General features: G+C 41.0%; 1 protein-coding gene across 3 annotated transcripts in view; it reads left to right on the top strand.

The window, feature by feature from the left end:
• The window catches only part of LOC129754224 (protein white), a 35,125-nt gene that overhangs the window by 17,386 nt on the left and 3,205 nt on the right, over positions 1-14,534 (top strand). For 2 of the 3 annotated variants that reach the window (XM_055750144.1, XM_055750154.1), the window contains exons 3-4: positions 1,339-1,497; positions 13,598-13,669. In XM_055750144.1, coding sequence (XP_055606119.1) covers positions 1,435-1,497; positions 13,598-13,669 — 135 coding nt within the window. In that variant the 5' untranslated portion in view covers positions 1,339-1,434. The remainder of the gene's footprint in view (positions 1-1,338; positions 1,498-13,597; positions 13,670-14,534) is intronic. The other variant, XM_055750163.1, reaches the window with a different exon arrangement.

Here is a 14,534-nt window from a genome sequence, read left to right on the forward strand (position 1 = left end):
TTATATGTCATAAGTTTGTTCGATGGAAAGCATCGGTAAACCAATCCAGATCCTTCGAGGTAACGCGAGGGTGTTAGCCTGCCGAAAAATGTTTTGTTTAAATGATATTTTATATTTTTATAATGTGTTTTCCAGATGTTAAATAAAATAAATTTATTCCGAATAACTTGAACTTTTTAATAAATCCAAATAGTATATAAATTTACGATGGCAGCAATAATAAATTTGGATTCAGAGAACGAACCTATTTTGGTCCGGAATCTGTTTAGAAACGGTCTGGGATCTGACCAATTTTTGTCATTAATCGGACCGAATTTGGTCTGGAAATTCGGACAATTGTTTGACAATTTGTATGGAAACTTGCGTCACGGAGCACTGAATTGGTCCGAATTTGGTCTGTTTTAGGACCGATTTACGGGTTGAACGACCCAAATCCCGATCGATTTTGGTCCGATTTTTCGATCCGGGCATGTTTGCTGAACTTGTTTGAAGAAGTTCAGAAATTTTGGTCAAACAATAATTTACCATATAAGTCCGTGGTTGGAAATAAAAATGAATCTGTCCTTGATAATGAATTTAATGAATTTAATGAAGTTTAATGAGAGTTAAGTAATGCATGTTTTGCCAATTGATATAGTTGAAATGAAAGATTCAACGCAGGGTTCAGTGGTGGAATAGAGTTATCTCAGTCAGTATGGACCTTACATTGCTACACTCTCAGCGATCGTCAATACGCGAATTGCATAAATATGACTTTCAACAGATATCGCGTCGTCTAGCTTCCTATTCTAGCAGTGCTACTGGCACATTTTCCGACACCTTGACCATTTCGCTATCTACAACAACAGCCCTAGATTGATTCAGCATGGGTGCAAAATACAAAATCAATTAATCAAATCGAACTCAATAGGATGGCCCATTCGAGATTAATCAAACGTGCGTGATAGGGTGTAAACATCGACGCCCTACTAACCAAGTTGCGTATGCAAAAATAAAAAGGACTCTACTAGGTTTAGCCTTCAACCGACACCATAGTCTAAATATTGACGCACAATCGATGGCGAGCGCAGCCTCCACGCTGTTGTCGGTTTATTTGAATGAAAGCTGTCAGCCATTTGCCTCCGATTTGATTGTTCAAAAACATATTGCACCCGTGAACAGACTATATGAGAACAAATTAGAACTCTCCTCAACTAAATACTTTTGTACGACCCGTGCGTCGTGATAACCTTTCGCGGCAATGACATAAACGGTGTCAATCGGTGGAATTCTAGAATGGAAAAGGCTTATCATTATTGAGAGTGCTTCTTGATTTTTTTTTTGCTTTAATCTTTTCAGAGATTTTCGGGACTGTGCGGTAAAAAACGACGGCGACCCCGGACAACACAGCAGCAACAAATTGCCATCTGCGCATCGTGAGCCGGAAATACCATAATGACAATCAACACCGACGACCAGTTCGCTGATAGTGAAGCCAAAAGTAACATCTCGACCAGAGTGAGTATTATGTAGAATATTTTGTGACAAACTTGTGTTTCAACCCAAATGATTGAATGAATGAATTAATGAATGGGATTGATGAATTGTGTGTGACTTATGTGTTGAAAATTTTGAAAACGAAAACAAATGTTCATTAGGGTGGCAGTTATGGATTTTTTTTGGGTCAAAAATCATCAAACGGGTGACCGTACGAAATTCGGAATTTCGAAATTGAGTTTTGATACCAAATGACTCAAAAAAGCATGAAACGCATGATCATCATGTAATTTAGAAAAAAATTGTTTGGTCAAAAATCGATTTTCTGGAACTTGGTGTTCCGAAAAACATCCATAGTTCCAGAAGTCGATGGCCAAAAACTTATTTTTGAGATAAACCCAGTTTACGATGTTTCATGTATTTCTTAGTCATTTGGCATCAAATCTAAATTGTAATTTTTCTGATTCCCTCTTGTGATTTTTGAGTGTCAAAAACTTTAGGGCACTTTAAGTCCGATTGAGGTGATATTTTGCACAGGTTAGTTTTTCTTGGCCAATCTACAATATTGTTCTGGTTGGTTTTTAAAATTCATTTCATGTCATTTTTCCCATACAACCATTTCCCCCCTAATGTACATGTACTATCAACGAAGTTTTAGATCTTAAATGAATAGTTTAGCTAACTTCAACTTCATTAGTTCCGATGCATGCGTCTTGTCACTTTTGCTGCGGGGAGCCCAGAGGAAGCCTGGTCGAATCTATGAAATCGATCCCACCTCACTATTTGAAGGTTTATGAACGAACGGGGAAGTCTATTAATGGGAAGCACCTGATAGCCTTTTAAAATGGTCCTGCCTGTGCCCTCGTCCATTTGTGGTATGCTTGCCAGAGAACACATGTAAGCAGCAGCTCGCCGCCAAGTGCCAGTTCTGCCAGTTCGAATTGTGTGAGCGCAATGTTTTATGCTGTGGAGCATAAATAGAATGGGAAACTCGAAAGTTGAGACATCCGATAACCGCAAAAAGTTTCTTGGTCTTGGACTGGTTGTGGTGACTATCATCAGTTACTCATTTTATGCCTTCAATGCTCAGGAGCAAAGTTTGTTGCTAATTTGCAGCGACTTATCACTAACTGACTGACTGGGTCAGTTTACATTTGGATACATTTTCACATGGCTCCTTGGGAGTGCTTGCGTTTAAATCTCTAGTGTTTGGCTACACGACTTAAAGGGAAATTAAAAAAAAAACAAAATAAATATCGTTCACCAGTCAACTTTCATTATCTTTGATGAGCTGGTCAGTAAGCTGTAGAGTGAATGACGGAATTTTAATTTATGGTTTTAGAGTGAATAACTAATCCGCGAAGAAGACACTGATGTACTGATGTAGTTGACACTAATATGACATCTGATTTGAGCGAGCATTTGGCGGAAGAATCTTTTTTTTTCACTATATCTTAATTATGCCGAAAACTGTGAACTTGTATTGTTATGTATTATTAGACTGAGTCGATTTGGGGTCATTTTTGAATTTCTCAAACCCTGGGGTCAAAAAAGCTTAGTTTTGGTTACTTACTTACTTACTTACTTACTTAATGATCCCGCGCCGATCCTCCGGTGCATATTTCAGCGGCTAGGCTTCGCCGCCACGAGTTTCTGGGTCTGCATCTTCTTCGATGTCCTTCTGGTTTCCATTCTAGCGCCTCTCTTTAAATCTTGTTTTCATCTCTTCGCAGCGTATGCCCAATCCATCTCCACTTACGTTCCCGAATCTCGATTTCTAGCGCCTTTTGATGACACCGGCGATGTAGTTCCTCATTCGAGATCCAGTTGCCAGGCCACCAAGCACGGATGATATTCCGCAGGCAGCGGTTTACAAATATTTGCAGTTTTCGCGTCGTTACCGCATATGTGCACCAAGTTTCGCACCCGTACAGCAATACGGATTTGCCGTTTGAGTTGAAGATTCGGATTTTCGTTCGTAGAGAGATCTGGCGTGACCGCCAGATGTTTCGGAGACTCGCAAACGCAAATCGGGCCTTTCTGATCCGGGTTTCGATGTCTTTTCTGGTACCACCATCAGGCGTTATCTGGCTACCAAGATACCGGAAGCACTCCACTTTCTCAACTTGTTGCCCAGCTACCATGAAACTGGAGGGATTTCCTGTGTTGATCTCCATCGACTTGGTCTTTCCGACATTGACTTTGAGACCTGCTGCCTTGGAACTTTCGGTGAGGTCGTCGAGTTTGCTTTGTATATCTGGTTGTGTTTGGGCGAGCAAAACAATATCGTCAGCCAGGTCAAGGTCGTTCAGTTGCTCCATTGTTGAAGGATTCCACGGCAATCCTCGGTTCGGTTCACGATCAATCGATCCAATCAGAATCTCATCCATTACGATTAGAAAAAGTAGCGGTGATAGAATGCATCCTTGTCTCACTCCAGCATTTACCGGGATTGGTTCGGACAAGACACCGTCGTGCAAGACCTTGCACGAAAATGCCACGTACTGTGCTTCGATGAGATGGACTAGTTTCTCTGGGACCCCTCGTTGCCTTAGAGCCGCCCAGATGTTTTCATGGTTAAGTCGGTCGAATGCTTTTTCGAAATCAGAAGAGAAGTCCTGCAGTTCGTTGATTTGTTGCAGTATGATTCGTAGCGTTGTGATGTGGTCCACACATGATCGTCCGGATCGGAATCCAGCTTGTTGCCGTCGGAGTGTAGCGTCGATTTTCTCCTGGATCCTGTTCAGAATCACTTTGCAGAGTACTTTGAGGGTTGTACAGATCAACGTTATGCCTCGCCAGTTACCGCACTCTGTCAGGTCTCCTGCATCCAATCGGCTGGGAACGTTGCAGTATCCTTGATGTCAGAGAAAAGACGGTGCAACATTTGTGCTGACAGGGCAGGGTCGGCTTTCAGCATTTCAGCAGGGATGCAATCGATCCCAGGTGCTTTGTTGGATTTCATGTTTTTGATTGCCGCTTCTATTTCAGCCAGCGAAGGCGCTTCCGAGTTGACGCCATTTATGCGACTTACTGTTGGCGCTTCGAGCTGCAGATTCTGTTGGCCATCGCTATTCGTGACTCGGAAGAGTTGTTCGAAGTGCTCAGTCCATCGTTTGAGCTGATCTGTTCGATCGGTCAATAACTGACCTGCTCGGTCTTTCAGCGGCATTCTAGCATTAGTCCTAGCACCACAGTAATCGGATATCTCCATTGGCGGCGGCTCTTTCTCCCTCTTCGGCTAGGGAGTTTGTCCAGGCTCTCTTGTCTCGCCTACAAGCTCGTTTAACTGCCTTTTACAGCTCCGCATAACGTAAACGGGCGGCTGCTTTGGTTGACCCGGTACATGCCTGCTCAATTCCGACTTTCGCCTTTCTCCGATCATCGACCATCCTCCAAGTTTCATCCGACATCCATTCACTTCTTCTTCCACGAACTTTACCGAGAGTACCATGGCTCGTCGTGATAAAGGCATTCTTGATTCCACACCACTGTTCTTCGACTGTTCCGTCTGTCGGCAGCTCCGAGGCTCGGGATTCTAGCTGTTCAACGTATGCCCTTTTCACCTCTGGATTCTCCAACCGGCGGACGTCGTATCGACACCCGACTTTCTCCTCGCGCCGTTCGACACGCGCAACTCTCAGTCGTATTTCGCCAAGGACGAGGTGATGGTCAGATGCAATGTCTGCGCTTCGGTTGTTGCGGACATCAAGAAGGCTCCTTCTCCATTCTCGGCTGATACAGATGTGGTCAATTTGATTTTCTGTTCGGCCATCTCGGGACACCCAAGTGACCTTATGTGCTGGTCGATGGGGGAAGAACGATCTACCGATCACCACGTTGTTGTATGTATGTATGTATGTATGTATGAAAACCCACCAGTGGCTGATAGGTCTTTCGACCCGAGGCGGTACGGGAAGTCTCGATCGCATATTCAAATATTGTTCATGCTTAACTCATCAACAATAATTGCAGCACAACCAAGGGGTCCGTTACCACTGGCTTGGGACAGGTTTGACTCATCTTACTCCCTTCAAACTGTTCGAAACAAATAAAGAATCTTGAAAAGGTACCTAAGTAACCTACTCATGATTCTAAATTTGTCGAGATACTCCGGCTGGCTTGAACCCACAATCCATTGTATATCAGTCTTCCGATCGTTTGATGTCCTGTCCAACCCCCCGCTAAACCCCATAATAGAGTTAAGCTATTTTGAACATATGAAAAAAATAGGAACACTTTTTACATCTTACCTCTTTTTCATTTGAAAAGGATACTTGTCTTTACACCAAAAAATTTTTCGGGAATATTTAAAAGGCAAGAATGGACAATCTTCTTGCACTTACCGGGGGTTGGTCAAAGTGTGAACGGGTTTGAGACAACGGCTAGTGACCAACATCACCCACCTTGCGCGCAACAGCAATCGCTCAGCAACATTTGGGACCCTTAAAAATTCCACGAGGTCCGAAATTGAAGGTTCGGCACCACCATTGCCACCTGGTTCACCACGTGCGTTCCTCGAGCCTGAAGACATCCCGCAGCAGTAGTTCCTATTGGCCGGCCACCTCATCGAGTACACACTATACGTTGTTTTGGATTTCTTGACGAGTGTCACCCCTCATCAAAGCCAACCCGAGGTTCTTCGTAACATCTGCTCTGCTAGCCAAAAACGGCCGCATGAGGCACAGTCTCACTCACCTAAATCCCCGTGACTTGGATAGGAATTCAAGGGTTGTTGTAGCTGGCTCTTCTGGTCAGCTAATAATAAAATGACCTATTGCAAAGCGTTGATTTTACTTCTCGCAGCATTTCTGATACTGATTGCATTGGTTGCAGAGGACACTACTGGCTGCTGTTGACGTCGTGGTAATCGTTCCGGGCGTTCTTGAAAACACACTGAGAAACTCCAACATCTGAACAAATTTTCAGCACAAATGATAATAAAAAAATGATTTTTTTCTTCAGGAGCTAAAATTGACAGCGAAAAAAAAATCACACCCGTCGTCCACGGCCGCAGCCTACCATAATTCCAGAATTCAAACATTTTACTTGTTACCACAAATTAGCGATTCTATCAAGACACGTACAGCGTTGCATAAAGACCATTGTTGCGTTTTGTAGCAAACTTGGCCAACAATTTTAGTCGGAATCAGACGCGAAGGCGTATAATTAAGGAAACCCAAATAATTATGAGGTGCGTTTTCTGCCACAACAGCTCGAAAATTACCTTCTTCCGTGGAGTTGTTGCCAACTTCCGGGGACGAATCCTCCTTATTCTGTTGGTTGTTGCTGGTCGCACTTGGGGCTGAGGTCGCCAGTTCTGCAGCCGTGTTGTTGTTGGTGGCCAGCAGGGAAGCAGCAGCAGGACGATCCACCGATCACCACGTTGTTGTTGCCACAAAATTCTACAAACAGCTCTCCGTTTTCGCTCATCTGTCCTAGGCCATGGCGCCCCATGATGCGCTCAAGGTCCTGATTGTCGGAGCCAATCTTTGCGTTGAAGTCGCCCTAATGGATTTGAATGTCACCCTTCGGAATTTTCTCTACCACGCTGTTCAGTTGACTGTAAAACTGCTCGTTCTCCTGCAAGTCGGCAACGTGAGTTGGCGCATAACACTGGACCATTGTAAGGTTTCTAACCCGTGTTCTAAATCTGGCTACGATTATTCTTTCGTTTATCGGTTCCCATCTAATGAGGGCCGCGTAGGCCTGCGGGCTTAACAGGAAACCAACTCCTCGTTCCCGAGTAGCATGTTCTCCTCGTATGCCAGAGTAAAGCATGACTTGCCCGGATTGTGTCTTGTGTTCTCCAGTATTAGGCCAACGGACTTCGCTCAGTCCCAGAATTTCAAGCTTAAGGCGGCTAGCCTCTCTAGCAAGTTGTTCCAGTTTGCCTTGTTGGGCAAGGGTTAAAACGTTCCAAGTTCCAATTCGTGTCCGTGTTTTCATGCTAAAAGTCGTCGCCAAAGTTCCAGCTCGGTCAGTTCAGCAGGTCATTTCAGCAAGATCTCAGTCAAAAAAAAAAATCCGTACAAAACTATCATTGACATCAACATATTAGTTAAGTATTGGAATTTTTTTTATTAAAATTGGCAAAAATATCATAATTTATTTTGTGTATTCGAAAAAAAATACAACACTTTGTTTTGTGAATAACTTTTGAATGCATGAATAGAAATTGGTAAAATTAACAGTTAAGCTACCTAAAAGGGTGACCACGATTAAAATGCCACACTGTAAAATTGCTCTAACTTTTTAACTGTTGGGTAGAATTTAATGAAAATTTGGGGGGATTTAGTTCATAGTCATCAAAACTCGCGGAAATGGAGTCGAAAGAACAGCTCGTGCGTGATAAAATCTTGCGCAATCATTACGAGAACAAGAATCTCTCGCATCGTTCCATTGCTAAAACGTTGGGAATCGCGAATTCCACGATGTCGCGAGTGGTAAAGCGATTCGAGGAACGATTGACCAGGTTTACCACCGATCGGAAGCCCAGAAGTGATGGAAAAAGCATTCCGTACAACACCAAAAATCACAACCACTTAATTGGGGCCTTCAGCCGAAACCCGAACGCCTCCGTTCGGGATGTGGCTAAGCAGCTGCACCTAAGCCGAAGTTTTGTCCAGAAGGCCAAAGGCTGGGCTTTGAACGTTCAAGGTACAAATGGCCCCTAATCGCGACGAGAAGCAGAACAAGTCCGCCAAAAATCCGTGGTAGGAAGTTGTACCTCAACATGCTGACGAAAATTGAATGTTGCATCATGGACGACGAAACATGTGTGAAGGCCGACTTCAAACAGATCAGCGGCTCACTGTTTTTCACGGCCAAGGAGCGTTCCAGAGCATGTCAGTACTCAGAAGATGTGTAAACTTGCGAATAAATTCCTGGTTTGGCAAGCCATCTGCACGTGCGGGAAGCGGAGTGCACTTTTCGTGACCCAGAACACGATGAACGGACAGGTTTACATGAAAGAGTGCGGTTGCTTCCTCTCCTGAAGGCCCACAACGTACCAGCAATCTTCTGGCCGGATTTGGCCTCATGCCACTACTCCAAGGACGTGCTGAAGTGGTATGCGGACAATAAGGTCAATTATGTGCCGAAAATGTTCAACCCTCCCAACACTCCGGAGATCCGCCCCATCGAGAAGTACTGGGCGATTATGAAGCATCACCTACTTAAACGACCTTAGGTAGTGAAGGCAGTCGAGGAACTGAAGAAAGTATGGGTTTACATGCAAATAACGGTTGATTCAAAGGTTGTGCAGAATCTTATGGCCGGGATTAAGGCCAAGGGGCGGGCATTTGCGTATGGACTGTAAATAAAATACGAGTAAAATGGTTAAATGAAATTTAATAGTTATTTTTCAATCCTTGAAAATTTGATGGCAATCGAATGAAAACTCGAATTTTGCGAATCAATTTTGTGTGTGGGAATTTTATCGTGGAAACCCTTTGTTCGATACTGATTTTTTTTATCGGAATCTGACCTGTTTTTTTCAAGTTCAAGTGTCAAAATTGGAGGGAAATGTACCAAAACTCTGGATTTGGGAATACATTTCAAGATTTATCTGTAAATTTCAAGGCAGAATTTGGAATTTCGAGTCACATAACTTAGTTTGTGACCCTTCAGTGGTTCATCTCTAAATCAAAACTCGACAAGAAAAATAAAAGAAAGTGAAAAAATCTATTTAAGTGTAAGTTCAATAAAAAAATGTACCTAGAGCACACCAAAAGTTTTCTATATTTTGGTAATTTCACAATCGAATGTTTTTTTTATTCTACTTACTGATAGCTCCATGAATAAGAATCCTTGTAAACGTTAAAAAAATTATCTCAGTTATGCTGTCGGTATAATAAAATGCTCACAATTGTGTGCGCTGATCGAGGCTTATCTCCACCAAATTTTTGAATGATGTTTTTTTTTGTCGTAGGAACAAATCAAAGTTTTGGTGTACATTTTCTCAACTTCTTTGACAAAAACCTCTATACGCTCTTATGTGAAAAGCATTTCTGTCGGACATGCTCGACAACGCAATTCAGTCTTATCGCTCGATTTCGAATGAAGAACACTGGCAAAGCTTGCTAAAATTGACAATCAAACGTTCTACAAAGTAGCATCTAATAATTAATCTGACCAAGCTGACAGCAAACCCGATTTTTTTTGGAGAGGTCAGTATAGAGCCGGTCTTTGATTAAGAACTTTCTTTGATTTTGAATACCTATCGTCTATGACAAGAAACGTGTCTACAAAAGAAAGTGTTAGAAGAAAAGTTGAAGCCGAAAAAATTGAAAAGAAACGGACGATAATCCGTTCTTCGTCAGTATGAAGGTTCGGCGGAAAGGTTCCGGTAATGAGCGATCGGATTACAGCACAGAATGTTCCGAGAAACGCAACCATACGCTATCGCCGTTGTCGTCCCTATATCGTACGCGTTCAACGATGCGTTTTATTTTGTGTAGTCTTGTAGTTCAGAGCCTCTAGGCACAGCCGTAACTATCATATACGTATGTATGTGCATTAGGGTGGCAATGGATGTATGAGAAAAATTTCATGATCGAAGTTTGAAAACCGACCAGATACATTTTGTAGATTGGCCCAAAAAACTGGCCGGTGTAAAATTTTAGCTCAATCGGACTTTTGAAAGACATACACGTCTTATTCGATTTAGGCATTACAGACCCTTAGGTAATTTTTGAAATTTTTACGTCGATTTTTGACAAAAAAAAATTTTCGAGAGAACACTAGGTTTCGATGTTTTATGTATTTTTAAGTTATTTTGCATTCTATTCAAAAACATCAATTTTTCAGGTTTTCTTTGGTCCTATCTTAGGTGATTTTTGAGACAAAAAAAAAACAAAACTCTGAGCGCCTTGTGGCACCTCTAAATCGAGTCCGATTGAGCTGAAACATTTCATAGGTCAGTTTTTTTGAGTCAATCTTCAAAATGTATATGGTCGGTTTTCTAAATTCGATATGACCTATTTGGCTGCCACCCTAATGTACATATGAAACATATATCGGAACAAATAGTCTATCGCCGAAACCATCATCATATGTACAAAGGTTCCATTTTTTTTAAATAGAAAGGCGGCACCTTGCGGAATGTTCTAAGTATGTTGCCGCCGCTTCTATCCGTTGATGCTTGTTGTCGGACGTTGTAAGGTGGCAAGCTACACGTTTTACACTTTCTCGTTCGTTTTGACAATAGCCGTTTTGTTGCCGGCATCCGGCAACGTTTTGGGATCACAAGTCTCGGAACTTTTGGCGAGCAATACCTAATCGATCGATTTCGGTCAAACGGCAAAACAGTTCATCAACCTTAGCCGATAGACGGATTTAATCTCTCAAATGACAAATGATTTGGCGACTTAGGAGGTGAAAAGCCTTCTCTGTATCCATTAAACAATTTTTTAGAGGGTTTGATTGATTATTCTAATGATGAAATTTATGAAATGCATACTACTCAGCACAAAACTTACTCTGCCCATAGCAATAACTTCTAATCGATCAGAATACACGGAAAATAAAAAAGATTAAATTTTCCGAGAAGCAGAGGTGATTTTTTTCCACCCATCTTTCGAGGTAAATTTAACCTTTTTCCCATTCTAGGTGAAGGTGAAGGCAAAAAGGTATTTTTTTCCTTTTTTTTTCATTCACTTACGAAAAAGGTGAATTGTATCTTTTTCCGTTTTACCTAGAAAAATGGTAAAAAAGCCTGGTGGTAATCCGGCTCAGTGATCTACTTTTTGCTCCTTTACCGGATAAATACTCCTGGCTTCCTCTCGATTACCTTGTTCGCATTCTTCCGCGCCACAATGGCCACAGGACTCTTATATATTAGCACATTCATGACCTTTTCCGTTTTAGCCAACTTGGTCTATCTGTAACATAAACAAGAATCTTCGAATAAGTAAAATAAAATTAAATTTAAAACTATATTTACTATTTTGTATCGAGTTTCTGGATGAAATAAAAATGCTTAACTGCCATAAGCGGCTCCGAATATAGGTGAATTGTACCTTTTTATTCAGCTGAATTCGGGTAAACTTCACCTTGAGATAAGATTTACCTTTCTCGGTGTGGCAGTTTTGCATTTTAGAATATATTTCATATAAAACTAAGCAATCGTTGTGAACGGGAGTAGTTAGTTGTCAACCAACCAAGCAAATGGAGTAATAAAGATGATCCATTCAAGCCGGTTTCTGATGAATTTATTACAAAGGTTCTTAGGTTACAACATTGGCGACGAGTCGAACCCACCCGAAGATAGAACGGATGAGTGAGTTAAGTATGAGTATAGTAATTTTTTTTCCAAAATGCCATAAACGTGGTAAGTGAAATCTCGTTAGTAGCTCTGTTTTAGAACGAATCCCAATGGGAATGTAATCAGAAAGCTCAAAGGAGTTTTGAAAAAGCCCGAAGGGATAGAGAAATTCCTCAAAGGAGGTTGAGAAAATGTCTCAAAGGAGATGTTGGAAAAGCCTCAAAGAAGCGCTAATATGTCTCAAAGGAGATTTTAAAAATGCCTCAAAGGATAGCTAGTTTATCTCAAAGGAGATTTAAAAAAAGCCTCAAAGGAGAGGTAATATACAAGCCTCAATGGAGAGCTAATTTCAAAGGAGATAAAAAGCCTCAAAGGAGAGCATTAAATATCTGAAAGAAGATTAAAAAACATTCCTCAAAGGAGAGCTAATATATCTCAAAGGAGATAAAAAATGCCTCAAAGGAGAGCACAAAGTTTCTCAAAGCAGATTTTATGAATGCCTCAAAAAGGAGCCTGAATATTTCAAAGGCAAAAAAAGTGCATCAAAATGTCTCGAAGGAGATGCTGTAAATAAAATTTCAACAAAGTTTTCAAAACTTGTTTGAAAAGAATTATTCGCAAAAAGTGTAATCTATCATTATTTAAATGTCAATAATTCTCACATCTATGGCAACCATTCGATTCATGGCAACTCGTTTTCTATCAAGATGCTTTGTTTTTTTTCCTTAGCAACCAACATGCTCAGCTAGCGACAAAGTATTTTATCAGTTGGACTTCTCGATGGTTTTGGCGGTTTTCCTTAGGGGTGAATAATATGTGTCGTAGATAATTTAACGAGTATGAACAAATTTGTATTGTAACGAAAATCTCTCTTCTACGTTTTACGCAAGCGATCAAGAAAAGCCTGAGTGATTCGTTTTGCCGAATAGTTGAAAAAGTCAATATTCGGTATTCGGCCGTTCGCCGAATACCACTATTCGGTACATCTCTAGTCCCTCTATAGGGGAACGGTTCAATCGATGGGATACGCCAAGGATCTCCCACGGAAAAGACTACCGTTGTTTGTTTTATTCACAATTGAACGGAAACCACGTTGTCCGAATTCAAGAGAAACATGAGTTACGAGATGAAGAGGACGATCTCCGCAAACCAGCCGCATGAACAATCCGACGTCGGCCAATATAGAAGAACATGCTTACGTGGGCGGCGGCCTGATGATTGTTCAAACACTTGCAACTGCAAGGTTTAGGATTGAGGATAAGCCAACCATTTCTAGTGAGCTGAAGAGGCCTCCAATATCAACTTTCTGATACCAAGACCGTTCCAGACAAATAAATGTTTTTTTTTCTAAATTTCAAAAGAAAGGGAGATGTGGTAATTTTGCATTTTAGAATATATTTAATATAAAACTAAGCAATCGTTGTGAACGGGAGTAGTTAGTTGTCAACCAACCAAGCAAATGGAGTAATAAAGATTTATCCATTCAAGCCGGTTTCTGATGAATTTAATACAAAGGTTCTTAGGTTACAACACTTGGATTTACCTTTTTCTCGGTGAATTGTACCTTTTTTCCAGCTCGATTCATGTAAACTTTACCTCGCTGTGAGGCTAGTTTCACATCGAAGAGGTAGAAGATTCCTTTTTTTTTTGGTTTCACGAGCGTTCTCCTTTGTATCTCGGTAAATTTTACCTTTTTCATTATTTTCTGTGTAAAAAATCAATAAAGTATAATGAACAGTATACTCAGAGCATTTGAAATTACCCTAAGGCAATTTTTTTTTCTATTAGTTTAAGCTTAAAAAAACTAAACTGATCTTCTCTCGTGTCTTCCATTTATTATTATTTTCACTCTAGGGACAATTGTACGAATGCACGTGGCGGCTTAGTTGCGAGTCGAGGAACTACGATTTTTCCGCCACTTCTTATGTAAAGAATATTTGTTTACGAACGAACCTCTTAAAACATTTCTCGTATGTTCCCTGCGCATTTGTAACGCTAGGCCCTTTTCTAATGTTTATCCTGCTTAGCTGTCTGAACTTGCAGAACAGTTCCTCCCATCATTACGTTTTTTTGATTAATTCTTTTCAGATTTTCTTGCAAGAAGGTTGGTCTTCGGGTGTAGAAACGTTTATTATATACCTACTGTTTGAAAGATGTCAATGGGCAAGAACTAAATTGTATGGGGCTAATAGTAAAAATAAAAGTTAAACCTTTTTCTCTTAACGAGATACTCGACTCAAAAGACCTCTCAAAAATAACATTCGTCTGGGTTTCAGGACATAAAAGTGAAATTACGAGTAATGAAGAAGCCGACAAATTAGCCGGAATGGGCCATGAACAAGATTTCTGTAGAAAAGTTATCCCCGGGGACGATTTAAAACGATGGATAGAAATTGTTTTAGTGGAGCGTTTCTGCATGGGAATCATCTTGGAACCAAGAGAGAAATTTACTCCTGGCAAGATCTAGGCAAAAGAAATGAGCTGCGTGCACTTTCAAGAATGCTCGTGGTTCTTACGAGAGATTAACCCACAGTCACTATACTGGACCAAATCAACGACCGGTGTGTAAAACCTGCGGTTCTTATCTAACTTATCTAACGGTCTATCTATGAGTCTTAACGTACAGCGAATAATCTGCCCCTCGGAGTGCGTAACATCTTGGGAAACGAAAAGGAGATTGAGAACATTTTTTTGAGTTTTTGCGAGCAACAGAATTGTTTAAGCTACTTTGATGTATCATTATGTATCTATCTTATATTTTGTTATTACGATGAATGAATTACTAGAATGC

This window comes from Uranotaenia lowii, chromosome 1 (genome assembly GCF_029784155.1).
Source record: "Uranotaenia lowii strain MFRU-FL chromosome 1, ASM2978415v1, whole genome shotgun sequence".
NCBI classification, from domain to species: Eukaryota; Metazoa; Arthropoda; class Insecta; order Diptera; family Culicidae; genus Uranotaenia; species Uranotaenia lowii.